We start from the raw sequence: 24,600 nt of genomic DNA on the forward strand, positions 1-24,600 counted from the left end.
ATAGAACTTGAGAGGCAAGGGAGCATAAAACTGATGCCACCTGCTATATCATAAGTAATAAAGTCATTTGTCTCTGACCCAGGAGTCTCATATCTTCTGCTAACGTCTATCAACCTGTGGCAGACCACCTTGTTAGCTTCCAAGTAAAGTAAAATCCCAGACTCTTCATAGTTCTTGATAATAACTTCTCTGTGCTTCAGTATTCCTACCTATAAAATGGAGAAAGGATGCCTACTTCACAGAACTAGTACATTAATAAAATGGAATAATGAGATAATGCATATACAATGCTTAAAACCAGTTACAGCCTCATAGCAGGACTGTTGAACACTCTTTAAGGAGGCAGAACTTGGTGGCTGCTGACCATCTCCTTGCCAAGTCAAATGTCCTACTCCCCAGTTCAGTCCTTGCTGGTGTCTCTGCACCACTGACGTCAGAGATCCTTCTCTCCTCCATCAAAGTTCCTATTTCGTAGACTGTGACTCTGTACTAAACTGGTTTTCTTCCTAAATTTTTGTCCGTCTGCAATTTCTTCCTCCTACTCACACTCACAAAATAATGAACTAACAAAAGGATAATGTTTTCCAAATGTTCTAAGGCCATCCTAAATTTCCACAAGATACTAGTTAACAATGCAACAACGGAAAAGTTTTTTTTCTAAAATGGGTGAAAGGAAAGGGAGTAATCAGAATAAGGGGGTGGAGAAAGTCCTGAGATATTTATCAAAGGGAGAAAAGAGTCAGAAGAAAACCTTATAAAATGTGAGGAGTCACACAATTATGTAGATGATCAATATTTATTATTCTGTAATGTAGAATCTTCATGAAAAATTTGCAATAAATTTAATTGGAAAGAAAATAAGGAAAATAAGTTACATGGCCAACTGACCATTGAAACACAGTGTGGAATGTTGGAAAGAAGACACTTTTACCATCAACAGATCCCAACAAATCCCAGCGCCAGCCTTCAGTGGTTGTAAGAACTTGAGTGAGATACTTAACCTCATCAAACCTCAGTTTACTCACCTCCCCAATGGGGTAAGACTATTCCTCATAGCTCAATAAATGGTAGCTATGATGAGTATGATTATTGCAGGATGATGTGAACCAAAAATAAAATTCTAAGCCCTCAACTAACTGCATTGACCTCTAAACCTGGGGCAATCTACAACCAATACCACAGCAATAGAAAAGATCATTCAAGGCTACTATAAACACCTTTACGTGCACAAACTACAAAACCTAGAGGAGATGGACAAATTCCTGGATATATACAACCCTCCTAGATTAAACTAGGAAGAAATACAAACTCTGAACAGACCAATAACAAGCAGTAGTATTCAAACAGTAATTGTGATGGTTAATATTGAATGTCAACTTCATTGGATTGAAAAATGCAAAGTATTGTTCCTGAGTGTGTCTGCGAGGGTGTTGCCAAAGAGATTAACATTTGAGTCAGTGGACTGGGAGAGGCAGACCCACCCCCAATCTGGGTGGGCACCATCTAATTAGCTGCCAGCGTGGTGCCAGAGTGGAAGGAGCTGACTTGCTGAATCTTCCAGCCTTCATCTTTCTCCCATGCCGGATGGTTCCTGCCCTCAAATATCAGATTCCAAGATCTTCAGCTTTTGGACTCTTGGACTTACACCAGTGGTTTGCCAGGGTCTCTCAGGCCTTTGGCCACAGACTGAAGGCTACACTGTCGACTTCCCTGCTTTTGAGATTTGGGGACTTGGACTGGCTTCTTTGTTCCTCAGCTTGCAGATGGCCTATTGTGGGACTTCACCTTGTGATTGTGTGAATCAATACTCCTTAATAAACTGTTCATATATACATCAAACCTATTAGTTCTGTCCCTCTAGAGAACCCTAACTAATACAGTAATTAAAAAATTGCTAACAAAAAAGTCCAGGACCAGATGGATTCACAGCTGAATTCTACCAGACATTCAAAGAAGAATTGGCACCAATCCTATGACACTATTCCACTATAAGATAGGGAAAGAAGGAATCATCCCTATATCATTCTATGAAGCCAGTATCACCCCAATAGGAAAACCAGGAAAGGACACAACAGAAAAAAAGAGGAAACTACAGACCAATATCCCTGATGAGCAAAGATGCAAAAATCCTCAGCAAAATACTAGCTAAACCAATCCAGCATACCAAAAAGATAATCCACCATGATCAAGTGGTTTCATACCAGGGATACAGGATGGTTTAACATATGCAAGCAAGTCAATAAATGCGATACACCACATAAACAGAATTAAAAACAAAAACCACATGATTATCTCAACAGATGCAGAAAAATCATTTCACAAAATCCAGGATCCATTTATGATTAAAACCCACAGCAAAACTGGCATAGAAGGGACATACCTTAAGGTAATAAAAGCCATCTATGATAAACCCACAGCCAACATTATACTGAATGGGGAAAAGTTAAAAACATTCCCCCTGAAAACTGGAACAAGACAAAGATCCCACTTTCCCCACTTCTATTCAACATAATACTGGAAATCCTAGCCAGAGCAATCAGAAAAGAGAAAGAAATAAAGGACATCCAAATCAGTAAAGAGGAAGTCAAACTGTCACTGTTCACTGATTATATAATTGTATACCTAGAAAACTCTAAAGACTCCTCCAAAAAACTTCTAGAACTGATAAATGAATTCAGTAAAGCTTTGGGATACAAAATTAATGTACACAAATCAGTAGCTCTGCTATACACCAACAGCAACCAAGCTGAGAATCAAATCAAGAATTTAACCCTTTTTACAATAGCTGCAAAAAATAAAATAAAATACTTAGGAATATGCTTAACCAAGTAGGTAAAAGATCTTTACAAGGAAAACTACAAAACAGTGCTGAAAGAAATCATAGGTGACACAAACCAATGGTAACACATCTGATGTGCGTTTGGATGGGTAGACTTAATATTGTGAAAAAGTCATGACCATCCTGCTAAAAGCAATCTACAAATTCAATGCAATTCCCATCAAAATACCACCATAATTCTTCACAGAACTAGAAAAAAGACTCCTAAAATTCATAGAACCAAAACAGAGTCCACACAGTCAAAGCAGGACTAAGCAAAAAGAACAAATCTGGAGCCATCACATTACCTGACTTCAAACTGTACTATAAGGCTATAGTCACCAAAACAATATGATACTGGTATAAAAACAGGCACATAGACCAATGGAACAGAATAGAGGACCCAGAAATAAAGTCAAATACTTACAGCCAAGTGATCTTCAACAAAGCAAACAAAAACATAAAGTGGGTAAAGGACACCCTATTCAACAAATGATGTTGGGATAATTGGCAAGCCACATGTAGAAGAATGAAACTGTATCCTCATCTCTTACCTTATACAAAAATCAACTCAAGATGGATGAAAGCCTTAAATATAAAATCTGAAACCATAAAAGTTCCAGAAGATAACATCTGAAAAACCTTTCTGGACATCAGCTTAGGCAAAGGCTTCATGACCAAGAACCCAAAAGCAAATTGCAACAACAACAACAAAAAAGATAAATAGATGGAACTTAATTAAATTAAAAGGCTTCTGCATAGCAAAAGAAATAATCAGCAGAGTAAACTGACAACCCACAGAGTGGGAGAAAATCTTTGCAAACTATGCATGACAAAGGACTAATATCCAGAATCTACAAGGAACTCAAACAAATCAGCAAGAAAAAAAAAAAAAAGAAACCATCCCATCAAAAAGTGGGCCAAGGACAAGAATAGATAATTCTCTTAAGATATACAAATGGTCAACAAACATATGAAAAAATGCTCAACATCATTAATGATCAGGGAAATACAAGTCAAAACCACAATGTGATACCACCTTACTCCTGCAAGAATGGCCATAATACAAAATAATAGATGTTGGTGTGGATGTGGTGAAAAGGGAACACGTTTGCACTGCTGGTGGGAATGTAAACTAGTACAACCACTATGGGAAACAGTGTGAAGATTCCTGAAAGAACTAAAAGTAGATCTACCATTTGATCCAGCAATCCCACTACTGGGTATCTACCCAGAGGAAAAGAAGTCATGATACAAAAAAGACACTTGCACACGCATGTTTATAGCAGCACAATTTGCAATTGCAAAAATATGCAACCAGACCAAATGCCCATCAATCAAGTGGATAAAGAAAATGTGGTATATATATACCATAGAATACTACTGACACATAAAGAGGTATGAAATAATGGCATTTGCAGCAACCTGGATAAAATTGGAGACCATTATTCTAAGTGAAGGAACTCAGGAATGGAAAACCAAATATCATATGTTCTCACTCATAAGTGGAAGCTAAGCTATGAGGATGCAAAGGCATAAGAATTATACAATCGACTTTGGGGCCTCAGGGGAAAGAATGGGAGGAGAGTGAGGGATAAAAGACTACACACTGGGTACAGTGTACACTGATCAGTTGATGGGTACACCAAAACCTCAGAAATCACCACTAAATAATGTACCCATGTAACAAAACACCACCTGTCCCCCCAAAACCTATTGAAATTTAAAAAAATCAAAATTAAAAAATAAACGTAAACCTGAATACTAGTTCAGGCCATGATGGGAATGGGTGGTTGGGCATGCTGCCTTATACACTCTTCCCTTTGGAATTCAGGCACAGTTGACCGGCATTAACATTAAAACAGAACTTAAGACCGACAAAACAGACTCTCTTTGTAGCAATAAGATACCAGCATGACAGACAGTGGGCCCTGAAAGAAATCCAAGTATTTTACCCCAAGATGTATTTCTTTGATATATTTTGAAATGGCCCTGCCAAGCTGTCCTTTGTGCAGAAAATCTACATTCTGTAGAGAATCTCCTTCCCTTTCCAGATCTTTTTCCTGGTCCAGGAGAGATTAAGAGTCTGCCACCTCTTTAAGTCTGATAAGAACTTCTATCTGAAGCCTGCTACCTGGAGGCTTCATCTACATTTGGCCGTTAGGGCCAAAACCACAATTACTTTTGTACCAAGCTAATAGAAGTCATCACCAGCTTCATAAAAACTCCAGGTGCTGAATATTCCTTAGTGTCAGGCTAATATAACTTAGTGCCAGTCTTAGATAACTGTTTGCTTGATTTGATAAACTTACCTGTAACAAAAAATCAAAAAGTGCCATCTTGGACCACTCATGATGATGTATTTCAGTACAACCCGATTCAGGCTTGGGTACTCTGCCATTCTGCCAGCATTTCTTTTTCAGCAACTGCTGATAAGTTCCCCAGGTGAGCTTAACAGAAGAATGGGTGTCATTACTTGCTGGAGATAAAGATGCATCCCAGAGAATGATGGGGCATGGGCGGCCATCTATGGAATCAGAAAAACAAACACACTTTCAGCACACTATTGACTCAGGGTGTGTCTTTGAGCAGGTCATTCACTCTTTCACAGTCTCACGCTCACCTATCAAACGTGAGAGTATAATTTGACAATATTTTATGATCCCTTTGTCTTCTGAAGTTTTAATACTTTCATACCTCAATGCTTCCTGTTTGAAGTCTCATAAAGCAGAAAGTTATTGTTAGACAATGAAAAAAATTTTAAACAAGATACTTTATAGATGTGGCAGGAATAGGCTACTAAGCACGAATAACAACGTCCTATGGTTAATGTGGTTTTATTCCACATCTAAAAGCAGCCACCACAAAAAGGGAAAGAATCCAGACATTTATAATTGTCTATTCAATGTCTGAGTGGAGCTGCTCTTTATTTGTAATAACAACTGTCTGATTTTCTGAGGCCACATTATGATGTCAGGAAGAAAAAGAATTTTTAGAAGTCGCAAATTTGAAAGTGAAATTGTATGGTTCACACCAATCACTATAATCTCCAAAGACGGAAAAAAAAGAGGCAAGAGGTTTTTTTCTTTCCTGACAGAAACTGTGTAAGCACAACAGTGCTCTTGGTAAGGGATCATTTATTCACACACAACCTCAACAAAGTGCATTTAAGCAAATGTCAGTTCTTCAACCGCATGTTCATAGATGATCTTTTTTAACTTGTCCCTCAATTTGTTTTGTCTCACTCTTGGAAGTTTAGAAATGCAATTTCTTTCATTGCTAAACTTTACAAAGAATTATGGGCCCCAGTGAAATAATCATAAACAAGGAAGACCATGATCCAGACACATTAAACAACACTTCAAGCTTAAAACCAATAACATCATTCCCAAGCCCCCATTTCTGCCCAATAAAGTCACAAAGAGATGGTGTGGAGCAGCTTTGCTTATAACTCAAAAATCAGAATGATGCGCCTGATAAAAACAACTAAATTACAAAGATCCAATAAAGCCCACTTAACTCATTCTTAACAGGCCTGAACAACAGAGGCCTCTGAAATTATAACTGGAATGTTCAGACTTGTCACAGGAATTTTTAAAACCTCTCTTAAATAGCATTGGATGTTCTCAATATATAACTTTATGGCCTATTAGAAACTTTTATTTTGCCACCTTACTGTCTTGCCATCTTGTAGAATTCTTATCTCCAGTCTTTAACACAGGAAACAGTCCTCCTCTCTAACCACTCCTGAGTTTGGTGTTATACTAACCTTAATAGTTTTAATAGCGTTCACTTAAATCATTCTAATCATTTGCATTCCAGTTCTGTTCAAAGAAAAATCTTTCTCCCTTTAGCCTTGCAATGTAGGCCAGGGCATGTGGAAAGTCTATTGGATTATGGAAAATATGCCACAATCATTGATACGAAACTAAGAGAAGAGTAGAGAAAGAAATGTGAGCTATAACAAAAGAGCTTCATTTGTAGCACTCTCTCTCTCCTTCCAATGTCTTTTTACCTTAGTAAATGATTTGGGGTTCCTGGGGCCTAATTATCTTCTTAGATATCAGATAATTTTAAATGTGTATATCCCAAGTACAATGCCAATTTATTTTAAAAGAATAAATTCCAGGTAAAAGCAATCCATCATGCTGTGGAAGACAGCACTGGGCCAGTATAACCAAATACAAATAGAAAACACACACATAGCCTCCAAAGGTGTGTACTTCAGACATCTAAAAATAAACACCAAGAAGCTCTTTCTATCAGTGTCTTTGAACCAAAGTTATACACACACAAAGAGCACTTTGCATGCTCAGGGCTAGAAAGTATTCAAAGGAAGTTGAAACCTAACAGTGAACTTCAACACAAATCAACACACGGGTCAGAGGGACAGCAGTTTCCTCAGCAATTCATATAAGGCCTTTGGAGAAATATGGAAACGATCCACATAAACAATTGAAACCTGCTGGACTGTTTTTCTTCCCTTTAGAAACATTTGTTTCTAATTGTAAAACTAATTAAAGGTAAATCCATTCATTTCATGAAATATAGAAAAACATAAAAATGTATAGCTAAGAAAATAAAAATCACCTATAACCTCATCTCCCAGTAATTGGTTCTGTTATTTGTATATTTACCTCCAGTATTTTTCTATCCCTTTCTTTCTCATCTGAATAGGTAAACTGCTTCTAGAATTTTTTTTAAAGAGTATAACTTATGGTTAGAGCTGGAATCCAACAAACTTCTGGTCACATTATGTCTTCATTTTGTAACGTTAGAGAAGTTATGTAACCTTTTTAAACCTTGTTTTTCTCACTTGTAAAATGAAGCAACATCATACATTCAAAACTGACCTTTTTAGGAAGAAATGAGTTCGTGCATCTAAAATTCCCAGCATGGTGCCTAACATAAACACATGCCCCAGAAAGGTTTTGCTCTGATGATTATTACATATATACATCACATAATCACATAATTCATCAGGCTTCAACTGACCTTTACCATTTCTTGAGCATTTACTGTGCACTAAGCACTGTTCTAGAACCTGAAGCTACATACATAAATAGATAAATGTCAAGTTTTTTGCTTTCATGGAGCTTACACTTCTACCAGGAGAAAGAGGCAAAAATTATGCAAAGAAAAAAAGCTATTTGGGATCATCTTGTACGTAGAGTTTGCCATAATTATTTCACTAAATATTATACTATAAATATTTCTTTTAATTATTTTTAAATAGTACCAATTTAATCGTAATGCAATACTCTAGCCCAGTGATCAGCAAATTTTATAAAAGGCATATAGTAAATATTTTAGGTTTTGAGGGCCTAAAATATCACAACTGTTCAACTATGCAACCGTTTAACTCCAGTGTAGCCCAAAAGCAGTCATGGACAATATATAAACAAGTGGTTGTAACTATTCCATTAACATTTTATTATGTATGCTGAAACTTAAATTTCATATGAGTCTTAACGGTTATAGCAATATCACTAATCTTTTGATTTTTGTCAATCATTTAAAATTATAGAGACTATTTTTAGTTCACAAAATAAAAAAGGACAGTAGGCCATTTTTGGCCCACAGGCTATACATTAACCCCTAATTTAGTTTATGGGTATACTGCATGTCAGTCACCATTTCTCTATTTTAGATCACCAAATTTTTGGAATGATACATTTTCTATACTAATCATTAAAAAGGCGTTCTCAAACTGCCAAAGAAAGTGTTCGGATGATAAGTATAATTGGTTTTCAATTAATAGCCTATGTTTTTCTCCCAATCCATCCATTTCCCCTCAGCAAAATATTTTGAATGCCAACTATCGCATAAAGACATTCTTTCCTGCCCTGCTAGAAATCAGTGCACCTCAGGAAAGGGGATTTCCAGAGAACAAGAAGAAAGCATGGTGAGCAGTAAGACAGACTGAGTCACAGATGGCTGTGGTTCCTTTCCACATACAGGCCTTCTTACTACATATATGTGTGTGTGGCCCTTGCAGGTAATAATAGTAGTCAGTATAACTCCAGATCTCAGAGCAATGAGTCCTACTGTGAGGAGAATTCTTTTAATATATGGCTTTTGAAAGAATTAAATGAATCTTGATGGATTTGCAGAGATGACAGAAAAATTGCCTCTGAAAACAGGAAACTGGTTGAAGCAACTTACCCTGAAGTGTTTCAGAGATGAGAAGCATTCATCTCTCCACATTCAGGTTTGTCAAAATGATGCAGTACTGGACTCTCTAGAGAAATCTCAACAAGTGAAGAGATAAAATTCTGTCACAGTGGTGAGAAAGCGGGTTTTAAAAGATATGTGGGTGTTCATGTGAATTAAAGGTTATATAGCTGTCCTAAAAAATGAGACTTGCCAGGAAAGCTTCTTTTTTCCTGAAATCTGAATATTTCTGCTGAATTTTGATGCTCTCCCAAGTCATTTTTTATTCAAAAACACAAAGAAGACATTCTTCTGAGAAGACGAACATGAAAATTCACTTAGAATGAGTGCTTTATACAATCTTCTTTGTCTAGATTTATTAAATGCCCTTCACTTTGAGCACTGGCTGAGCGGTTTTGTGGAATTATAGGTGAATGCTAAGCATGTTGGGTGGAGCTATGAATGTCTATGAGCATTTGTCACTGAGCAAAAATGAGAAGAAAAGTCTTGAGCTCTGAAATCAAAAGTTCTTTCTCTTGCACGGGCCATGTTCCAAGACTCCTTGTGAACCAGATAAAAAGCAAGTGACAGTCCAGCTCAAATCCTTCATTAAAAACAACTCTATAATAGCCATTGAAGAAAACAAAAGCCAGTCAAACTTGAGTGGCATCTTTGTTATAGGAAGCAAATTCTGTTGGGCCCCATCGCAACTGTCAACAATGCATTGAAGGAAAACTTTAATGCGAAAAGAAATAAACCTCCATAAGGTTTCATGATTTTTAAAAACAGTAGGTGGGGAGGTTGGAGCCTGTAGATTACACAGGCATAGATTTTACATGGCCAAACAAGTCCTGAATCTAGGGACTTGTCCTGGAGCAAATTAAAACCACAATAACATATGACTTCACCCCTGTTAGAAGGGCTATGATCAAAAAGACAAAAAGATTACAAGTGTTGGTGAGAGTTTGGAGAAAAGGGAACCCTTAGCACTGCTGGTTGGAATGTGCATTAATACAACCATGATGGAAAACAGTATGAAAGTTTCTCAGGAAACTAAAAATAGAATTACCACACTAACCAGTAATCCTAATTCTGGGTATCTATCCAAAGGAATTGAAATCAATATGCCGAAGAGATGTCTGCACTCCCATGTTCACTGCAGCACTATTTATAATAGCCAAGATATGGAAGCAACCCTAGGTGTCCATCATCAGAAAATGGATAAGAAAAATGTGTTTTGTTACATAAACTTAATGGAGTACTATTATTCACCCTTTAAAAAGGGAGAAATCCTGTCATTTGTGACAACATGGATGAACCTGGATGACACTATTTTAAGCAAAATAATACAGGCACTGAAAGACAAATACTGCATGACCTCACTTATATGTGGAATCCAGAAAAGTTGAACTCAAAAGTAGAGAGTAGAATGGTGGCTACCAGAGGCTGAGAGAGGGGGTTAGATGGGAGGAAGGTTGATCAACAGGTACAAAGTTTCGGTTAGACAGGAGGTATAAGCTTTAGTGATCTATTGCACAGAATGGTGACTATAATAAATAATAATACAATGTATATGTCAAAATTACTAAAAGAATATATTTACAATGTTTCACCCCCAAAAAAACCTATGATTTGAAGAAGCCTAAAAAATAAATTAGTTTATTTATTTTTTATTTAAATAAATATTATTTAAATTAAAAAAAAGTAAGGTGATGGATTTTTAAATTAGCCTAATTTAATAATTCCACATTGTAAACATATATCAAAGAATCACATTGTGCCCATAAACATATACAGATATTATTTTTCAACTTAAAATTAAATTAAATAATAAAAAAGAAATAGATCTCTGGGTGATTCAGAATACGTTTCATATATTTATTTATCTAACTGTTTTTCACTTCATAGTTTGTTTTCTCTAGGCCTAACTGAGTTAAAATAATCTCCATACTTCCTCAGGAGTTAGCTAAGTGTGAAGTCAAGGAAGCAGGAAAGGAGAATGTCTTGTGACTTCATTCATCACCAACTACCTAAACAACCTAAATCGCCAGTTCTCCTCTGAAAACAAAGCGTTCTTCTTTGTTCTGACAAATGGGCAGTAACTTCTGCTTTCTAGGTCTGCCCTGAACTTCTGCTGTATAAATGGAAACTCCAAGACTTTTCCTGTCTCAATATTCCACTTTAAAAAACAGGAATCAAATTTGACTTCAGACGGTGGTGATGATGTGGTCACTGTGCCAGACTCTACAATCACATTTTGCAGATGAAATCTTGGTCACATCGGGGTGACTCAGTCCTGGGCGATTTAGCATTTGTTAATCCAGTTAAAGGAGCCATGAATTCCTGACCTCAGTGACCTTCTTACTTCTTACAGTGCAAAGCCCATGACATCACTCCCTTTCTTCAAACCCTTCAGTGACTCTCTATTTTCTTCAAGATAAAGTCCAGGCTCCTTGCAGGACATAAAACACACTCATTCTCCATTTACCACAGCTTAACTCACATCGTACCCCCAAACCCTAATCTGTTGTTTTTCAGAACTATTTGCAATTTCCTGAATACACTCTGCTTTCACACGTTTTTCATAGTCTATTCTCTCTATACTTTCTGCACCCATCCCATCTCTCACACCACCCACAGTGACTTTTAAGAACCAGTTCTGGCATTACCTCTTCCAAAAGTATTTATAATTTCCCACTCAACCCCCTACACACACATTCTAGGCTAAATTCTCCCTCTTTGTGCCTACAGGGCCTCCTAAAAATATCTCCATTGAGGTTTTTATCACACCTTTTTAGTAAGGTAGGTTTGCTTCACTGTCTCCTGTCTTCCAAGCTGAGAGCTCTGAAGAACAGAGACTACTTCTTAGTCCTCTGGATCTCCAACTTTTGATGCAGTGTCTAGAACAAAGCAAGCACTCAAAAATTCTGAATGCATTTTTTCAGAATCCCTCAATGTTCATGGATAGCTCTTAGAGTCTAAGGAATGGTCCATGGACCCAGAATAAAAATTTGCCTGGCATGACATCCTAGTAAGGTGTAATTTCACTGTCTTCACTCAATATGAATTGGGAAGGATTAGAGAAAAGCTTGAGACATAGAGACAGGGATGTGCAGAGGTTTTGATGCCCTCATTCTGTCCAGCTTGTGCTCAACTATCCACTCCCATGTATCTCTTATATACTGGGACAATGAAAATAGGGGTGGTGGAAACACTACTGCCTCTCTCCTTCTGACCCCAGATCACTATCACGAGAAGGGGAACAGTTAGGCATCATGGCTACACTCAGGAATCAGGCGACAAGGCAATGGGAAAAGTGGTTGCAATTTGGATGGATGATTAACTGGGAAAGCCCCAGGCTGCAGTCATTGGAGGCTCACAAATGATGTGAAGGGATAGTGGGAGGCAGTACGGCACAGCTTTGAGGAATGAGGCTATGGAGTCCTCTTGACCCATGTCTGTATCCCAGCCCTACTGTACGCTACCTGTAGGCTTTCAGGGAACATATATTATTCTTTCATCCTCAGTTTCCCCTCAGGAAATGTGTACAAGATCATCTGATGCAGGGGACTGTTGTGACATTTAATAAGATAATGGATGCGAATTGCCTAGCACTCCACAAATAAGAGATCTCGTTATTATCCACTATAAGCTCCAAGGTCCTTCTTTAAATGAAAATTTTAGGCGCCCATTTATTCTACTCAAGTAAACATCATTCTAGACAAACCAACTAAGAAAATCTAAAGAAGCATATCACAAAGAGCTACATCAGCTTAGAAATGGCGTGAAAAAGGTAGCATTCAAGAGTGTTAGCTGGGCGCAGTGGCTCATGCCTGTAATCCCAGCACTTTGGGAAACCAAGGCAGGTGGATCACGAGGTCAGGAGTTTGAGACCAGCCTAGCCAACATGGTGAAACCCTGTTTCTACTAAAAATACAAAAATTAGCCAGGCGTGGTGACAGGCACCTGTAATCCCAGCTACTCAGGAGGCTGAGGCAAGAGAATTGCTTGAACCCAGGAGGCAGAGGTTGCAGTGAGCCGAGATCGCACCATTGCACTCCAGCCTGGACAACAGAGCAAGACTCTGTCTCAGAAAAAAAAAAAAGTGTTAGTATGCGTTAAGCAATGTTATATTTTCTACATATTAACTCATTTCATTCTCATGACGGCTCTAAGGTAAGTAATGTTATCATCATTGTTTTTATTATCATTATCCCTATTATGCTAATAAAATATAAAGCACAAAAAGATTAAGTAACTTATCCCAGGTCACCTAGCTAGCAAGTGGCAGAATCAGGATTCACCTGCAAGGAGTCTACATTGCCCGTCCACACCCCCAAACACAAAGCTATTTAAATTACAAACTGTACCACTTTTCCCTAGTACCTGGGGCAGTGCCTCACACATAAAAATGCCATTGAATTGAATTGATTACAAACACATTGGAACTGTAACAATTCTTTTTTAACTTAGGTAGAAAGAGCTATCTAGCACTCCTGCACCTGTGTGGTCCTTACATCAACTCAGAGACAGCAGCAGATTCACTCCCACTGAAGAGCCCACCTCTTTGAGCTTGGGAAGGTGCTTAGTGAATCCTCACATCGGTGACAGGAAGATTTCCTCCAGAACACTGAACTCACACACGGCCCTCTAGTGTCAGTGCCACGAGAGCAGAGATTCCTGACTGTTTTGTTCACTGATGCAGCCCCAGTGACTAGAATAGTGGCTAGCACATAGTAGATGCTCAATAAATACATGTTAAAGGAAGAAAAGATAAATGTGATCCTATAGAAGACAATAGATTGCATGGAGTTAAGGCACATGCATCTCTTATGCTGTGGGTACTGTGGCAACCATTAATCACCCCTTTTATCCCAGCAGAGTGTGGGACCAAGGACGAATTACAGAAGCACAGCAGAGAAGGTTGCCTGGTTCCTCGTTTGCCTATGAAGTTATGTAGTGAGCAAACAAGAGGACACTGGAGCACAGCGCTGCTTAGAGCCGAGGCTCAGTAAACTTTTGTTCACTGATGAATGAATGTATTAAGCTGACCAGCTCAATCTGATTCATAAAGAAATAGCCTTAGGGCTTTTCTGAGGAAGAACACAGCATACTTTCAATCCAACTGTTTAAAAAATAAAACATGATTACACACTCCTAAATAAATATTTTCAGAAAGTTTGCCTATATGTCAAAGATTTCTAGGATTTGGAAGCCAGTATGTTCCCAAGTTGTGAGGACATCTGTGTTATTCTCAACACTCCCTGCAAAACGACTGTGTCCTTACCTGAGAGCCTGAAACAATATAAAATGCAAACCTGCCATCCCCCTGCCTCGGCAACTGCACATTCATCCAGAACTCACAGTGTTGCTCACATAGGCTTGAAAAGAGAGGGAAAAACATGCCATATATTTCTCCTACTTTATAATACGAAGAGGCAATACAACTTGGAAAACAGTGAGCAACTTGGGATCTACAATGAATTTAAATGGAAGTTTGTGGGGTGCCTGCAGTTTGTCATCTAAGCAGCCTTGACATACAGAATTCCTGGAACTAGGCTACCTTAATTCAGTCTGACAGCTTTGTGGCAATAAAGCAGCATCCTAAAAATAAAGCATACATAATGCATCTTCCATGCTGGGCATGAAAAATAGTACAATGCTTAAATGCTACCAAAATGGTGTCCCTTGAGATTCATTCACACTACTGTGCAGACTACAGGGGAAGCTCTGGCAAAGCTGCTAAATCAAAGATCACAGAAGGGTGCTGGGTTTTCTCTGTTTTTATTCTCTTGATTTTTACATGGACATAGTCTGCTTTGTCTAATGCTAGATAAATACTTTAAGATATTTTCGCGTTTTTAATTATCGAAATGTATCAAGACCACACAGTATCTGGTGACTTTTACAATAATTTGAGACTCTTGCAAGGACAATTTGGCAGAAAACAAATACGTCCATCACATTGATACACGTGATTGTTTATGGTAAACAAGAAAATCTGGTAAGCACTGGCACCTTGGCTTGCATTAAAAAAACTTGTGGCAGTGTTCACAATGATACATCAATACTGCATTTGAGTAAAAATATTGTCAATATTAGATTATTGAATAGAAAAAAGAAATTAAATAGAAATGTTGGCATAGTTGTAAAATCAGAAACCATCATGCTAAAATGTGTACATTTTTGACATTATCCCATAATTGTAGTAAGTTATGTTTGTGAGGTAGTGTGGGTTAACAGAAGCAACATGAGGAAACTTCAGTGTCAGAGACAGAATTGGGCACAAATTCCAATTTCATTGCTCTCTAGGTAGGTGACGTAGGGCACATTTTATAAGCTCACTGAGCCTCAGGATTCCCCTATTTAAAATAAGAGTAATATCTGCTGTGTAAAATTGTTAGGTGGTATAATAGACAACACACATCAAATACAATGTAAATACTATGTGATACATCACACTAGATTCTTTGTCACAATTGAAAAGTACTTCATTATTGCACACAAACATTTTAAGGCCCTTTGATGCTATATTTTAATTCATTTTAAGACTTCCTACACAGAAACATATAGGATGAAAATCTGCTCCAGTGGTAACTGTTGGATCTTATATTGTGGCACACTGCTGGCTCTGCCTAATGACTATCTTGCCCTTCCTCAAGTGCACCCTTCTCATTTTCTAGGATATCTTGGAGCATAACCTGTCAGAAAATAGTCTATTATAAAGTACAACACCAGTAAGTCCACTAATTTCACACATCTTTTTGTATTCAAGAAGAATCATCTAGAACTCATCAAGTCACACAGTCATGATCTTGTCCCAAACTAAGCTGAGCTAGCTGATTGGATCACCCACACCAGTTCTGCCAATTTAGAAAAACCCTAAAGATGAGCTTTACAATTGGAACTCTTTGTCTTTTGACTAAATCAACAGAGAGCTTTATGTGAAAGGCTGGGGCAGGCAGATCATTCAAATCACAGCATTTGATTCCTTTTTACATCTCCCTTTTCACATCACATATCCATTTTATAATTACTCTGGGCCTCAACTTCCATATTTGTTAAATGTTTGTCAGTGTCCCCAGGCTCTATGACATCTGGGTGCAGCTGGCAGAATTTGTATGAGGATTTAATGAAATAATGCAAGCACAGTACTTAGAATGGTACCTGGTATATATATCTAGGAAAATTCAATAACTCTTAGCTACGGTTAAGGTTGCTTTGTCTCCTTGAGGAAAAAAAGGAGGTTCCCATAGCTATATCTGTGCATCAGTGTATAAGTCATCTGTTTCATTATATTAAATAACTAAACTTTCTAGTAGGCTATGGTGACAGAGAAAGACGATGTACCTTAGGGCCCCTTAAAGCATTTGTTGAGGGAAGCAGATTTATGAAAAGAGAAAAGACTTGGAAGTTAGAAGACAAAAATTTTTGCTGGACAACTAACTCATCACATGACCTTGAGCAGTCTTCTTGCCTTTCTTTCATCTCTAAAATGAGGTTTAGAAAGTCTACTGTATAGGATTCTTAGAAAAATTAACTAAGACAACTTAAACATCTAAATTCAACTTGCAACACAGACTAACCACTTTCTTGGTGCCAGAAAATTTATTTTCGTAAACATTAATTAAAAGTCAGAACAGAAACAACATTTAGGGTAGATTACTTACAGCTTTTGCTGGCTTCTCACTCTCTCAAATATTAAAAGATCTACTCCCAGACCAAGCCAGATCATCAGAGAAATATATACCTAAATTAAATCCTATTGTTCTTCCTGCAGAAAACTCATTATCAAATTACACTCGAGTGTGATGCCAACACACCACATTGATAGTTCTCACAAGAATAAGCCCTGTAAACCTTTAATTTGCATTGTAAGGAGGCTACCAGAAACATTTTTTATTACCTCCACAATTCCTTATGAGATCCTCCAGGAGAAAGCCCAGCCTGGACTTAGGACTAAAAATGTTATTACGTGTCCTAAGTATTAGAAGCTGGTGGCTTCCAGTATAGTTTTACTGTTTAGAGTCCAAGGAACAAGAAATGAACGCATTCCTTCATTCATTCAAAATATTTATTGAACATCTACTATGGGCCAGACTCTCTACTAAGATCCAGAAATGCAATTCTAAAGAAAACAAGAAGTATCTTTGCCTTCACAGACCTAGAGAGTAGTGGGAAGGAGCAGATGATTAAACAAATGATTATAATACAAATATGTATTATATAATGATATAGAGCAAGCTGAAAAAGATGCTGGGTAACTAGGTAAGATCTGTTGCCTCCCTGGGTGGGCTGAGAGGCTCAAATAAAGTCAAACTCCGACCAACAGAATAGGAGGGCCCTAGAAGAAATCTACACACTTCCGTGGAAATAAGGGAAGAAAAACACAGTGAGGAAAAGACTAGAAATAGGTGGATGGGTAGAGATACTGAGAACCTAATGCTGTCTATACCATGACCAGAAGTGTTCTATTTATGTACTTTGCATCACTATAACAGTCTGCTTGAGCAGAATTATATTGTGTAGGGTATTCATAACTATATGAAATCATTTCATGAGCCCCTGGAGAAACTGGCCTGACTTTGTGACTCTAAATGACTAAGTAGAAGAAGGTATCAAAGAGAGAATGTTGTTTGAGATATAATCTTAGGGATTTTATTTATTAAATTGAGTCATATTAGTATAGCCTTATTAGTTTATTTCCATCACCACTCCCATATGAAAGGAGAGAGAAATATCCAGGCTATATTGAGATTATAAACCCCGCCTTCAAATGAATTTTTGTTCTCAAAGAAGCTGGAAATTCAGAGCAAATAATTAAATATCTAAGAGGGACTGTGATTACAAAAGTTTAATTGAGGAGTTTTAGTCATAGTCCTATCACATAACGAAATAACACATGAAACTTGGAGATTACGTGAGGAATTCAATGAACTTGGTACCTCATGTGCTTGGTACAATAATAATAATAATAATAACCAATATTTATTGAAAGTTTATCTTGTGGCAAATACTGATTCTAAGTGTTTTCCATGTATTAACTAACAACAATCTCATATGGTAGGCAGTATTGTCATTTTACAGCTGGGGAAACTGAGGCATAGACATGGCAACATTTCCAACTCGTATGATTGGTAAGTTCAAACCTAGTCAGTCCAACTCCACGGCCCAGGCTCTTAGCCACTACTGTATTCTCCCAACTTCCATCCAAGAGCGTCTAAGGGAAGCTCAAAGGACATATCAGAAAACCCTGCCTCAGGATATACACAGGAGTTCATCTTCTCCTCTCTGGGGCCTTTATGACGTGAAAATGAATGGGATTACAGCATAACAAGGGGGATCCTGTGCCCTACTCTGCTCAGAACAGTCAGTGTGTGCCTGTTGTCCCAATGCCCACCAGCATCTCCTTTCATGCCACATGGTTCCAGTTTGGATAAGTTACATATTCACCTAAGTCCAGTGGCTAAGAAGTTATGTTCTGAAGTTTGCTGGGTCTACAGTCAAAACCCAGCTTAGCCACCTACTAGCTGTGGGAGTTGAGGCCAATTACTTTGTCTCAATAAGCCTCAATTTCCTCATCTACTAAATGGAAATAATAATAGTCCCTACTTCACAGCATTGTTATGAAAATTCTAGGAGCCAACACATATGAATCAATTTGTATAATCCTTAGCAAATTGTTGGCACCCAATAAAAATTCATTTTTATCAACATTAGAATAAATGTTTGAGAAGGTTTCTTACATTGGCCTAATCGTGGTGGACTGCTTTGTAAACTTGAGACATCAAAGCATACCTGTGAATCTGGAGCACTTAGACAAGAACCACCATCAGTAAGGAATGTCCAATTTTTCTAAGTAAATCACTGGTACTTCCAGGAGTATCCATTCTACAACGAAATTATAATGCTAAAGCCATTGGAAATGCAGTTTGGGTCTCAGCCACTCCCAGGGATTTTAATCCATTCCATTCTAGGCTCCCTGGGAACCTCACTGAAATGCTAAATTTCATGGTGACCTGGAGAAAGTTAAGTATCCTTTCAGTTTATAATCTCTTTGGGGTACATTTTAGCCTTTTGGGCCAATCTGGATTCAAAGTTGTAACTTCTGGCATCATTCTGCATTCAAACATAAGCCACTGACTCACTGTACTTTGTATTCAAGCCCTGGAATAGCTTTAATATTCAGAGAATATCCTTTATATGGCATGGGCATGACCGCAGACCAATCCTTTTGCTGGCAACTGCAGCAACTGGCTACATATGTTAGAACCTGCCAAAATGTTTGTCACCCAAGAAGGGAGAATCTTGAAAGACAGGCTCAATAGACCATAGTCAGGGGCTTGATAAAACCACACAGCTAGTTAGTATACATACTGAACAAATTACCAATTTTTGCTCATTCTTTTTATCTGTTAAATAAAGAGGTTAAATCCATTAAAAAAAAGGGGGGGGGGTTTGAACCTAACATGGTCTGGCTCTGCGCCGCTTAAGAAGATTCCATCTGCTCAAGAACGATAACCCGCTTCCCCCCTACTTTTAAAAACTTCTACTTCCTTATATGTTAGACCTAAAACCATTAAAATCCTACAAGAAAACCTAGGCAATACCATTCAGGACATAGGCGTGGGCAAGGACTTCATGTCTAAAACACCAAAAGCAATGGCAACAAAAGCCAAAATCGACAAATGGGATCTCATTAAACTAAAGAGCTTCTGCACAGCAAAAGAAACTATCATCAGAGTGAACAGGCAACCTACACAATGGGAGAAAATTTTTGCAACCTACTCATCTGACAAAGGGCTAATATCCAGAATCTACAATGAACTCAAACAAATTTACAAGAAAAAAACAAACAACCCCATCAAAAAGTGGGCAGAGGACATGAACAGACACTTCTCAAAAGAAGACATTTATGCAGCCAAAAAACACATGAAGAAATGCTCCTCATCACTGGCCATCAGAGAAATGCAAATCAAAACCACAGTGAGATACCATCTCACACCAGTTAGAATGGCCATCATTAAAAAATCAGGAAACAACAGGTGCTGGAGAGGATGTGGAGAAATAGGAACACTTTTACACTGTTGGTGGGACTGTAAACTAGTTCAACCATTGTGGAAGTCAGTGTGGCGATTCCTCAGGGATCTCGAACTAGAAATACCATTTGACCCAGCCATCCCATTACTGGGTATATACCCAAAGGACTATAAATCATGCTGCTATAAAGACACATGCACACGTATGTTTATTGCGGCACTATTCACAATAGCAAAGAGTTGGAACCAACCCAAATGTCCAACAACGATAGACTGGATTAAGAAAATGTGGCACATATACACCATGGAATACTATGCAGCCATAAAAAATGATGAGTTCGTGTCCTTTGTAGGGACATGGATGAAACTGGAAAACATCATTCTCAGTAAACTATCGCAAGGACAAAAAACCAAACACCGCATGTTCTCACTCATAGGTGGGAATTGAACAATGAGAACTCATGGACACAGGAAGGGGAACATCACGCTCCGGGGACTGTTGTGGGGTGGGGAGAGGGGGGAGGGACAGCATTAGGAGATACACCTAATGCTAAATGACGAGTTAATGGGTGCAGGAAATCAACATGGCACATGGATACATATGTAACAAACCTGCACATTGTGCACATGTACCCTAAAACCCTAAAGTATAAAAAAAAAAAAAAAAAAAAAAACTTCTACTTCCTCCCATAGTAACCTATTTAATAGTATGCCTGACTGTCAGCAAGTTCTTTGCCTCCAGCCTAGCTTCCTCTCCTCATCATGCAAATTGCCGTTGGCTTTAATTAGATTTAATAAGCCACTGGGAAGTGCAGCGAGGGAAATGGAGAGCAAAGATTATACAGTATGGGCTTACTCTTGCATGTCCAATACAGCATTTCCCTGGAACTCTCATATCCTCCCAGGCTGGGAAAATAAAGAATGCCAAGCGCATGGAAAGACACGCTGCTGCTGCTGCTGTCCAAATGTGAACCGTGGGTGGAGAAAAATCATTTAGAAAAAGAGAGTGAGGGAAAAAAGAAAATGAACCAGAATCTCCAACAGCTGCAAATAACGAAGCATGTGAATCTGTTACCTTGGATGAACTCTGCTTTCCTGCTCACAGACGGTAGGGTCCTGTTGAGCCCCAGGATCCTGTCTAGGTGGAAGGCAAACACCTCACTCATGTCCAGGGGCTGCTTGAGAAGCCCACAGGGGCTAGGGCCGCAGCGGAGCACAGCGCCAGGTGCGCCCCCGTCCAGCACCAGCAAACGGGCTCCGCTCTTAGAGGACACAGGCCGGAGCCCTGCCACTGCGCTGTCCGCCAAGAGTCGCATTCTTCGGACGTCATCTTTGCTCAGCCAGGAGGGGGCGCTCTCGCTGTAGATCCTAATGTTGCTCTCCCTGGAGCTGGGCTGCAGGAAGTCTGGGCCCCCGGCTCGCACTCCCGGACCCCGCACCAACCTCCAGGGTCGCTCTCCAATCTTAACCAGGTTTGCTCCCTGAGCGTACCCAGGTGCTACAGCATCAGCTTCCCTTGCCGCTTCCTGCGGCTGAAGGGATGGTCCGACCAAAGCCTCCCGCCCTGGGGCAGCCGATGCCACTGCATGCTTTTTCCTACGCTTGGGCTTCACGGTGCCACGGATATTGGCAGGCTTGCTGCGCTTGGAGCGTAGGGTAATGTACACCACATTGGGCTGCAGAGTGGACCCATTGCCCTGGGACTCTGGAGGGGCCAGGGTACCATCCAGGGGTATCTCAGGGAAGGATGGCTCGGCGGTGTCGCGGCTGCGATGTGGCCCCTTCTCCGCCGCCTGTCCGTGCTGGAGAGAGGCCCTCCCCACCTGGCTCACCAGGAAGCCCAAGTAGATGGCACAGGCAGTGCCCAGCAGAAGGTTTCTCCGGGTCCTTGGACGCCGGCTGCTCCAGAGCTTACGCACCCGCGGGACGCACAGGGAGCAGATGAACCAGTTTATGAGCTGCCCCGGCTTGTCTGGACAGGTCATTTCTCTGCCGCATCCACATGTTGAACGGAGTTTAAAGTCTGCAGTTGGCTCCTGCTAATGTGATGCATGGTTTCCTGACTTCAGCTGTCGCGTCCGCTTGAGGATATAAGTGGTCTCCAGTTGGCAGAGGTGGAAGGAAAGGGTTGGTGATGAAGCTGGGAATGTTTCTGACACAACAAACCTTTTAAATTATCAGTCTCCCCAAGGAGAAATGCGGCTTGTTTCTGGGAATGAATGGATACAGAGTTAACTGAGTCACAATCTCAAACCATTTAAGTTCCTCTACAAGAGTCAAGAAAAAAAGTAATCATTTCCTTTCATAAATATCACCACTAAATGTTTTTAAAAATAAAATTTAAAAACATGGAAACGAGATAGAAGTATAGGTTTGATAGTCACTTTAAAGTAGTGAAAACAAGCCACAAAAATCCAAGAGTGTTTTATAACTTGTACCTAGAGTCATTTAGGTTGACTCTGAAGCAAAAGCGTTAAAATGTGACAAACCTGGGCTTTTCCTTTTTGAAATTCAGAAAGAACTTAAGACAAGTAATAGATGATTTTTTAATACTCTATAACTATACCATTTTTATTTTTTAAAGTCCTGAATTAACTAAGTACCAGCAGCAAGTATTAACAATAAAATTTAGAAACATATTCTCTTAGCCTAATGGTACAAATTTTTCTTCATATTAATAATATGTTCCATTAGCTTACATTGTTAGTATAATACAAAGCCATAAATGTCCATATATCTTGGAAGCAGTTGCATTTATTCTGTTTCTCTCTCTCTTTCTCTCTCTCACACACATACACACACACAACACAACACAACTCTGACTGCTTTTTATTTCTTTTCTTTCCACCGAAGTCAGCTGAAAGAAAATAAAAGCATCTCTAGTTCTGTTTTTTCACTATTAAAAAGGAACAGAAGAAACTCGTAAGCAACCTTACTTACACAGCTGGCCCCATGCTTGGCTCCAGGAAGAATGTAATCCTTGACTCTAATGCAAAGAACTTTTAAAGGCTGAGGCATGTAAGTAGAACATATTTCATAGTCAAGAGTGTTCCACGTTTCAAACATTTCAGTTCAGCTTTAAAAGCTCCCTTGAAAACTACTGATTGCAAAGCAAAACTTGGAAACTGACTGCTGCATGGTTTTAAGAGATATAAAGCTTTTAAAAACAATAGTTAACAAAATAAACTTTAATTTAAATTCGGAAAAAAGAAATGCCGTAGAGAATCAGTTTTCATTCAAATAAATTTCCACTTATTTTTAACCCCTGGGAGCCCTCTAGTGTCCTGTTCGCAAACAGACTCAGAAATGTCAGTCTCATGAAGTTCAAAAGATCGAGAGTGTTTGCTATCTTGGTGGAGCAGCCGCAGCCAAGTAAGTAACTTGTAAAATGAGGAATGCCATCACCCCTCGAGTGGCCATTCCACATAACTTGGGGTTACAGCACAAGCGTTCCCAGGAACTACTCAACTTACCATCTTGGCCGTTTCATTTGTCTTCCACCAGTTCTGGAAAAAGAAGGCCTAGAAGTTCAGAAAAAAAGGTAAGAACGAGTTAATATAAATGAGGGGAAAAAATAGAACAGTGAGGTAAGAGTGCACATAGATAAGGAAAGACATTTATAGTGTGCAGTTGCACGGTGCAACAGTTCACAAAAAGAAGTCGTGGATTCTCTCTGATTGGAGGTTTTTTGAAAAAACAGGTTAGGGATTGGCCTGGGTGGTTTGTGTGTCCTAGCACAAAGGCAGGGGCTGATGACCTTGGGGTCTCAATTAAACTATGGCAAACAGAATCAAAAGGCAAGAAGACAGAAGGGGGACAGGGATTTTTCCTCCCCACAGAGAAAGAAAGTTGTGATACTGAAGAGTGGGTAAAAGATTAGCATATGGTGTATAATCCTAAAAATACTATATTTTACAATGCAAAAAGAGCAAGAAGTTGGAATATATATGGAAGGAGAGAATAAATGTCCAAGTGGTAAATTGGCAAAAATTATAATCGGGCTGTTATTTCAGCACTCTAAACTCAGTCCTTTTTTCCTCTTTAAAAGTCCTGCCACATGGAGGAACGAGAAGGAGCAATCCCAATATTGACAGTAGCCTGGAAGTACCTGGATATTTTGGCTAAACTTTGTGAGAATTCAGGCATCAAAACAATTTTATTTGCACTCAAAAACTCTTAGGCACACACTTCCATACACACAGAATAATTTTCTTGATAGAAAATGTGAACTTCTTGCAAGGAAACCATACCAAAGCTGCATTTTATAACCATCTTATTACTTCTACAGTCAAAGGAATAACTGACCTGGCTCTATAACAATTAAAAGTAAGCCTTTGGCAGAGGCCAGTTATAATAAGCAGACGTCTCCTCTAGCTGTTTTTAGAGCTATTTTTTTCATGGAGAAATGCCTAAGAGATAGGGAGAGTTGTGTGAGTTAGTCAATTTCGTTGACTACCTTCCCACCCCTACTCTGAAAATGTCTCCTAGAAAAAGAACAATACACTGTTCCCTGCTATAGCCACAATAGGGATTAATGGAGGCTACACTATCTACTCTGAACTATGATATTCAGAGAATGGGCTGAAGAGG

The 24,600-nt window shown here is 38.9% G+C and overlaps 1 protein-coding gene across 4 annotated transcripts in view; it reads right to left on the reverse strand.

The window, feature by feature from the left end:
* GASK1B (golgi associated kinase 1B) overlaps window positions 1-23,098 on the reverse strand; it is a 49,079-nt gene extending 25,981 nt beyond the window's left edge. Inside the window, exons 1-3 of one of the 4 annotated variants that reach the window (XM_055276243.2) lie at window positions 22,951-23,098; window positions 21,086-22,219; window positions 5,131-5,345 (exon numbers count right to left, since the gene is read on the reverse strand). In XM_055276243.2, the coding sequence (XP_055132218.1) occupies window positions 5,131-5,345; window positions 21,086-21,995 (1,125 nt within the window). In that variant the 5' untranslated portion in view covers window positions 21,996-22,219; window positions 22,951-23,098. Of the gene's footprint in view, window positions 1-5,130; window positions 5,346-20,866; window positions 20,968-21,085; window positions 22,220-22,709; window positions 22,835-22,946 lie in introns of those variants that run through there. The other 3 variants (XM_063638324.1, XM_063638325.1, XM_063638326.1) reach the window with 3 other exon arrangements.
* Window positions 23,099-24,600: the final 1,502 nt, after the last annotated feature.

This window comes from Symphalangus syndactylus, chromosome 4 (genome assembly GCF_028878055.3).
Source record: "Symphalangus syndactylus isolate Jambi chromosome 4, NHGRI_mSymSyn1-v2.1_pri, whole genome shotgun sequence".
In the NCBI taxonomy this organism is placed as follows: Eukaryota; Metazoa; Chordata; class Mammalia; order Primates; family Hylobatidae; genus Symphalangus; species Symphalangus syndactylus.